Source organism: Vipera berus, assembly GCF_964194415.1.
Source record: "Vipera berus genome assembly, chromosome: 4".
Classification (NCBI taxonomy): Eukaryota; Metazoa; Chordata; class Lepidosauria; order Squamata; family Viperidae; genus Vipera; species Vipera berus.
This window is the reverse complement of record NC_138206.1, coordinates 36,181,391-36,189,446: the sequence shown is the minus strand read 5'-3', so window position 1 is coordinate 36,189,446 and position 8,056 is coordinate 36,181,391. Positions and strand designations below refer to the sequence as shown.

General features: G+C 39.3%; 1 protein-coding gene across 4 annotated transcripts in view; it reads left to right on the top strand.

The window, feature by feature from the left end:
- Positions 1 to 6,441: 6,441 nt before the first annotated feature.
- IFT57 (intraflagellar transport 57) overlaps positions 6,442 to 8,056 on the top strand; it is a 55,669-nt gene continuing 54,054 nt past the window's right edge. For all 4 annotated transcript variants that reach the window (XR_014026437.1, XR_014026438.1, XR_014026439.1 and 1 more), the window contains exon 1: positions 6,442 to 6,645. Coding sequence is in view for 1 of the 4 variants with exons in the window: in XM_081327649.1 (XP_081183775.1) it covers positions 6,473 to 6,645 (173 nt within the window). In the remaining 3 variants the exon portion in view is untranslated. The remainder of the gene's footprint in view (positions 6,646 to 8,056) is intronic.

Here is an 8,056-nt window from a genome sequence, read left to right as displayed (position 1 = left end):
ATAACAGTATCTTAGAAGTCTAATTTGGGTTTGGGTTCATGCTTGAATCCACTTAGGGTATGATAACAGTATCTTGGAAGTCTAACTTCCAGCATTCATTGGAGTTGAGGAAGGGGGAAAAAAGCTTTTAAAAGAAACTTGGCAAACAAGGAAAATCCTAGTGTAGTGTACTGTGATCTGTTAAAAAAAATCCTTAAGAAGTCTTTAAACAATAATTATTGCATTTCATCCACGTAATGATCACATAAGAGATAATAGACTAAAAGAAATAGCTCATTTCTTCATTAATTCACAAATGCAGAATGACACTATTTTATGCTAACAAAGATTGAGATTTAGTGCAGAAACACATTAGGAAGGATGTTTAAAAGAAAGTACTATTGTAAAAGTCATATATACTATATTTCTTAGTTGACCTTTTTCTATTTTCCCAACCTCCATTCCACTGAACTGGACATATAAACCTGAGATCTGCATTTTTACTGATGTCTGACCTACCGGCATATGGTCCACAGTTATATTCCTCAATGACTATAGAACTTCTCATAGATTAATTTTGGAAAATTCCTTCTCTTCTTATTATTCTTTTATCACTACAGAACAGATGCATTTTTGGCAGCAGTATATAAAGCACATGTTGGGCACAAGTACTACTGATATAGGTTATTCCAGTTGTATTAAATGTGCAACAATTCGCTTTGCTTGATGGTAACTGAATACTACTGATGTATTCAGTTATATTATAACAACAGCTGCTGCCACTCAGCCCTTATATATACCCTGAGGGGTTTCTTTATGAGGGAGAGCTGCAGAATTTTTATACTTAGGTTTTCGATCCAGCAGCCAATCCTGTTTGTAGCAATGGCAGCACACATTTCTTCCAGTGAATTGCTTTTGTCATTTCTAGAAGAATAAAGCCAAGAGGGGTGCAGTCTTCTGTCAATTGTATGGTACATTTTGACAAACTAAAAGGCAATATGCATCTGGAAAGCATTTACAAAAACATGATGGCAAACATCTTCTGCTACAATCATTATTCTGAATATGTACTGTCGATTGGAATGATGAGGTTTGAATGCCACTGGGTACATAATGGGTGTTTTAATAGGACATATGATGGAGATTCAGGCTCTTTATCTGACCACAACCCAGCTTTTAGACAGAAGGTTAGCTGGTCTGCTGATTGTCATCCTAATGGGCATTGCACAATTGGTATCAGGGAAATATCTTCTTCTAAGACTTTGAAGGATATTATATTATATATTTGATATATGTATATCAAGCGATAGTTGGGGGGAGGCTTTTAGAAACCAACTGGAACTGCTTTCCATTATTAACTGATCAGGATTCTCATGTTATTCTACTTTATGCCCATATTTACTGTATTTCATTAGGCTGTATTAAAATAAATACTAATACTCAAATCAGGTAATGAAAATTATATGAAACATAGTTGCTTTGATAATGCTTTATTTTTCTAATTTTGAAGGCAATTTCATATGAAGGGCATAAGGGAGTTGCATCATTCCTTGTTTCAATGTATGTATTATTCTTGGATCACAACTAGAGCATCTGGTAAAATTTTTAGGTCCTCTGTTTTTGTTTGTTTTGGTTCAAAGGCAGCCATCAGACACCGTCGGCACTTCCATAGTGCCATCATTTCCACTCTCCAGTCCTTCAAAAGCAATTTGAATTTAATGTAGGATCATTTTCATTAAGAAGTCAAAGTATGACTGCACTGTCCTAATCTGAAGAAACAAAATTCTTTCATCCCCGTTCATTACAAATGGGAAATTAAATTATACAAAATATATGCGGGTTAGTAGGAAAATCGTCTTGGAAAATGACATAAGGAAAAACATATAACAATTTGAAAAAGGTTATAGATCATTGACTAGTTTATTAGCATGCATCCCACATTTCTGCTAATTGTACATGTTTCTGATGTGTTTGTTCAAAAAACAAAAAATGTACAAGGTAAACCTGGACAAAATCCATATTGTGAGACTAGATTTTAGTCATACAATGGTACTTTGCATTGTGAATTCTCAGTACACATTTTGTTCATAAATCTGCTCCAGAGATCTTTGTCTTGTGGAAGAGGTGCATTTCAGAGGGAGCAAGGGAGGTCAAATGACAAAGCCAACACTGCACCACTACAATCCCAGCTCCGTTCCTTGTATAAGTCTATCATAACATTCTACAAACATATGTTAAGGGCAGAGATGATGGGACAATGTTTGTCATTTTGATAAAATTGCAGTTGGGAGCAGATGCCTCTTTGTACAAGAGGGAGATGGAATCTATTGCATTGTGTTCATTTGTAGCAGAAAAGTATTTGATTTTGTCCATTGTTAAGTGCTTCTCATAGTGATGTGAAGTTCTGATCATAGAAAGCAAGCTTCAATTACTTGAGAGAGTCTTATTATAGTAGCTTCTCACAGCTATTGTGAGACCTCTGCTGTTTTCCTAGTAAATATATTGAGGATCTGGTAGAAAAATTGCCCGCTCATCAAACCACTGATTGTTAGCCATGCCTACTTATCTATCAGAGCACAAATTACTTTGGCAGGCAAGGACAAATATTTCAGAGGCTTTGAAGAAATTATAAAGTGGAATTCTGAAATGAACAAGTAAGAATGTGATATTTGTAATGTATTGGCCTTTTGTATATGTTGTAAGTGTTTGCTCGTTGCACTGCTTGCTAATTGCTTGCATTTAATTGATAAGTGCTAGTTTACGTGTATGTTGTAACAGTTGCTAGCTGGCCCAGACTGGTTGTCTCCAGCCTGCTAAGTAGGTCTTTGGGCAGCAAACCTCTGCTTCAAACCTATTGGTCGCCGCCTATCGGCCAACTGTATAATTAAGCTGCACAGCAGCTCCCTTGTTGCTTCTGTTTGTTCTGACCTTCAATAAAGCATGTTGCTGGTTTGAACCTTTCGTCTCGCTCAATGCCTGCAAAGAACCGGCTACACAACTACTGGTGACGAAGGTGGGATGTGCTGCTTCATCGTAAGAGCCTGAAGTCACTAGGGGGTGAGACCAGCACAGAGCCTGGTAGGGAGCAGCATTCCCCCCCCTCGGTCTGCCTAGCAAGCCATGCTGGAGACCACCCCGCCCTGAGGATCAGTCCCAGGGCCTACGAAGAAGCCAGCAGCACGAGGCAATGCGAGACATGAACCATGAAGTCTTCTCACCATGGTGAAGGTCGGAAAGCTCGAAAAATTCAATGTAACACACTCGGAGAGATGGTCATCCTACATTTCCCGCATAGAGAACTACCTGTATGCAAATCAAGTCAGCAAAGACGGGCTGAAGGCCGCGACCTTCCTCTGTGTGTGCGGCCCAGCCACCTTCGATGTTGCAGAGAACTTGGTTGCCCCTGCGCCATTGGAAACCATCACATATGCAGACCTAAAGAAGAAGCTGCACGACCATTTCAAACCAAAGCTTTCAGTGATAGCGTGGAGGCACCTTTGAACAACGTGAACAACAACCCGGCGAGTCGGCGACAGAATTCATCAGAGCGCTTTGTCAAGCTTCGTGACTCTGCAATTTCTCTGACCTAGAGGAGTGACTAAGAGACTGTTTAGTCTGTGGACTCAGGAACAGAGAGCTCCAACAAAAACTCTTTGCGAAGGAGACTCTCTCACTTCAAGAAGCTTTAAAGGAAGTTATGGGAGATGAAGCCGCCGGAGGGGCCATGAAGGCATTGTGGCCCTCCAAAAGTGTGCCATCTACAGAAACCGTCCACCACAAGGACGCCAAACACATGGAAGACACAGACTCCGAAGTCGACAAAATTCAGTGGCACCACGAAAGAGGAACGAGGCCGGCTAACAAGGCAGTTCTGTTCCCGAGATGTTTGGGCTGCGGAGGCCACCATCAACGTGTGGATTGCCATTTCAGGACAGCCACGTGCCAGGCGTGTGGAAAACCAGGCCACATTGCCATCGTCTGTCGAGGTTGCCAGAGGGACTGCCAGCCGGACGAGACTTTTAGGACAGGTATCGGGGCAACACCGAGTAGGGTTCTGCTCCAGCCGCTGGAGCATTTTTCGCATGGGTGCCCATCGACCTCTTAAACAGAAGTTGCAACTGCAGGTCGAATTTCAAGGCGTTCCATGTAGAATGGAACTGGACACAGGCTCCACTGTAATAATTGTATATGGAGAAGGCAAAAACTGCTGTATATTTTCTTTGCATTAATGTTCTCTACTTCTGGACAGGAAATAATAAAACATATAAATACAGGACTGGGGAGATCTGACTTGGCAGTGATACATGTGAAAAATAATTAGAAATAGACCACTTACTTCTATTTGAAATGAACAAACAAAATGGTCAGTAAAATCTTGGGCTGCTTTAACAAAAACTTTGTGTCCATATCATGGGTTTGAATATTCTATAACACTATGGCTCACATAATACTATGTCTAGTTGATGATATGGACTTTACATAACAGGTTTATAGGAATAGGTTGGTGAGGACTGTAAAAGCTATGCAGTTATGAGAAATAGTTAAATGAACTGGTTATATTTACCTTGCAAAAAAGAAGACCAAGATATTGAGGTGGTCTAGAAATACCTGATAAGTTCTCATATGCAGGAGGGGTGATCCTATTCTCTGTTGAAACCAAAGTGGGACAAGGAACAATAGGATGAAACTGAAAGAAGAGTCAAGGTGACTATTTAGAGCTATTTACCTAAAATAGTGATGGATTCTCCACTTTAGAGGTTTTCAAACAAGGGCTGCTAGCCTTCCTTCAGAGATAATTTAGCTGAATTCTATAGTATGTCAAAGAACTGGATTTTATTTATTTTTTTTATTTTAATTCCATTTAAACCCACAAGGTTCCCTTCTAACATATTTTCTATCCCACTACAATGGAATGTGCCAGAGGAACACTTACCAGGATGCTATAGTTGAAAACAAATCAGTGTAGACTTTCAGTAGTTTAACTATTTACAACTTACTGGATAGTGTTTGTAACTCCAATTTAAAACTTACTATCATTTGATCCCTAAAGGGCTGCCATTAAGAATTCATTTAATTCAAATGTTAGATTCACTGTTAAAGGATTAAAGAAAGTTCTGTTTGAGATTCAAAGAAGTCTGAGATTCAAAGAAAGCAGTAACCTAAAGAATAGAAATCCTGCCAGTGTTCAAAATACCTGCTGGCAGGACAAAAAGTAATTAGCTTTGCTTTTCTGTCACGAATGTGAATGGTACCTTATGGGTCATCTGTTTAGCAGCCCTTTGTTTAGCTTACCATCCACTAGATCAGGGGTCCCCAACACCCGGTCTATGGACCGGCACCAGGCCCCATCCGCGGGAGGCAGGCAGTACACGAAACCACGCCCCCTCTGATCTATGGAAAAACTTCTCCATGGAACTGATCCCTAGTGCTCAAAAAGGTTGGGGACATCTGTACTAGATGCCTTATTAACTGTGCAGCTGATTATGTGGTCATATTGGAGGAAAGGTCTGAAATCTGGAAAGAGCTTTCTTAAATCAGATTCCAGCGCAAGATACATGCAGCTCAAGGTGTGATGTCAAAAACTATCACATTATGCCATTTTTTTTACAAAAGTTGCAAATGGTGTGATTTAATAACTGTAGGCCCAGCTATTATGTAAACACAGCCTGTATAACATCTGATTATCAGCAGGTTTCTCTCTCAGTAGCTTTGTTCTTTCTCACCTTCAGCTTAATTATTATAGGAACTCTTCTGAACCAGATTAGTTTTAATCTAATATAAACAGTGCTGTCAAATATAAGTTATGTTAGAGTCCTTTTTAACAAGAACTCCAAATGTAAAATCCATCACATCCAATATTAATTTCTGTTGGTTTCTCTCTTCAATTCTGTTCACAGTACACATATGCATGGTTTTATTAATATAATTTACTCATTATCCCAATTTTGGGGTAGCCACAATGTACTGAATAAATTCTGAGGGCTTAGATAGCACAGCCGTAATGGGCAGGCATCCAGATCTGAGTGGCAAAATCTGAGCCACTATCAGTCTCTCCGCACTCCCATCTCACTGCTCTTTATCCGGGTCGTCCGGATTATTGCAGCCCAGATCGGAGAGTTGTCAATTTGTATCTGATTAAAATTGCAGCTCCATGCATCACACATCAACCACTCCGGTTTCCAGGCGTGCCCTATAAAATCCCTGCGAGCCTTAGAAGTTAATAAAGAATTAAAGTTTCCGGGTTTTAGCTATCGTCCCGAATTTTCGCACCCAGAGCTGGAAGCCCTGAACGTACGCCGCCTCCAAGAATCACTTCGGGTGGAGCTGATTGGTCGGACCGATCACGGAAGGGCTGGTCGGATTAAGAAGCGATTGGAGGGCGAGCGTTTGAGTAGGCGGGGCTGGTTTCCCGGGTGACGCGGGCGGCCTTGATGCTCCTCGCGTCGTGCTGGCAACAAGTTGGAAGCGAGGAGCTGCAATTGAGGTGTGTGTCATGGCGGCCGCCGAGGAAGGGGACGCGACCGGGGAAGCAGCAGTGGTGGAGCGCGGGCCGGGGGCGCTTTATCACATGTTTGTCATGATGGAGGATCTGCTGGAGAAGTTGAAACTACTTAACTACGAGGAAGACGCGGCGTTGCGGAGCCACAACATGAGGCCGCCTTCCCGGTAAGGCAAGCAAGTAGGCCTTGGTTGTTGGTTTTCTGGGGCGTGTGTATGTGGGGGTGGGGGTGTGGGTGAAGGTTGGAGTGTCATAGAAGATAAATCCCGCTTTTTCCAGTTGGTTGAATACATTGTCTCTCTAATCCCAGCCAGTAACTGTGTCAAGGGCTTTGTGGATTTAATAGCTAGTGTTCACGTGTGTATTTAATTTAACGAGTGTGTCTTGGGCTTTTTGCGGGCAAAGCTGGGGGTTGGGATTGTCGTTCGTGAACGACCCAGTCCCAAGACTATCAGGCAGCAAAGAACATTGAAATGGTTTTCGAGAAAACCTTGGGGAACGGAAGTGTTTTGTGCTGCAAGTTCAGTGTGTAATAACTTTCGTCTGAGACTTTTTATTCAATGAGATCCGGTGCCGAGTGAAATCAAGACACTTTTCTGTTTATATAGGCCTATTTCTGTATAGAGTTAAGAAAAAGTAAGAAATATATATATATATATATATATATATATATATATATATATATATATATATATATATATATATATATATATATATATGTTTCAAATGTTAACTATTTAGATTACCTTGCTAGGCCCCAAACATAGCTGACTGATGACGACTAAGGAGTCAGAAATGCATCTCAGTTTCCCTTTAATTCTTTGTTAGTAATTTACACACACACATTATATATATATATATATATATATATATATATATATATATATATATATATATATATATATATATATATATATATATATATATATATATATATATATATATATATATATATATATATATATATATATATAATCAATCATACTGTGCTGTTTCAGAATAACAGGTGTTAATGCAAACTGCAGAAAAAGAAATAGTAAAAAAAATTAAAGATTTGATGAGAAAAGGAGACATGAAAACTACTGTGCTGTATCTCTACATCTCTATTAACCTGAGAGTTAATTTTGTTAAACTAGTTAGAATTTATGACTTGCTCAGGAAACTTCCATGAAATTGTGCTGGAATAATTGATGATTTCTTCCTTGTTTTATTTGTAATCTTTCAAAAATATAGTATCAGATATATGACAAGCCTTGTTTATTGCAAAGAAACTTTTCCTAGAGATTCCTCCTCGAATTATTGAACAGAATAATGATTGTAATTCAATAGATAAAGTTCTTTGGGCTAGAACTTTTTCTTCCAGACTCATTCTAAAAACGGAAACTACCAGTATTTATAAAGGCAAGAATAAATGAGAATTTTTTTAGAAATGTCTTTTATAGAGAGCTGGTGATATAAATGTATGCAGTCTTTTCTAATATACATCTGTGTTAAGGCCACAGGATAGGCATGCATCAAGCAAATGTGTTACATGTAAAGAATACTATTCATGTTATTTAGAGAAGTTGCATATTCATT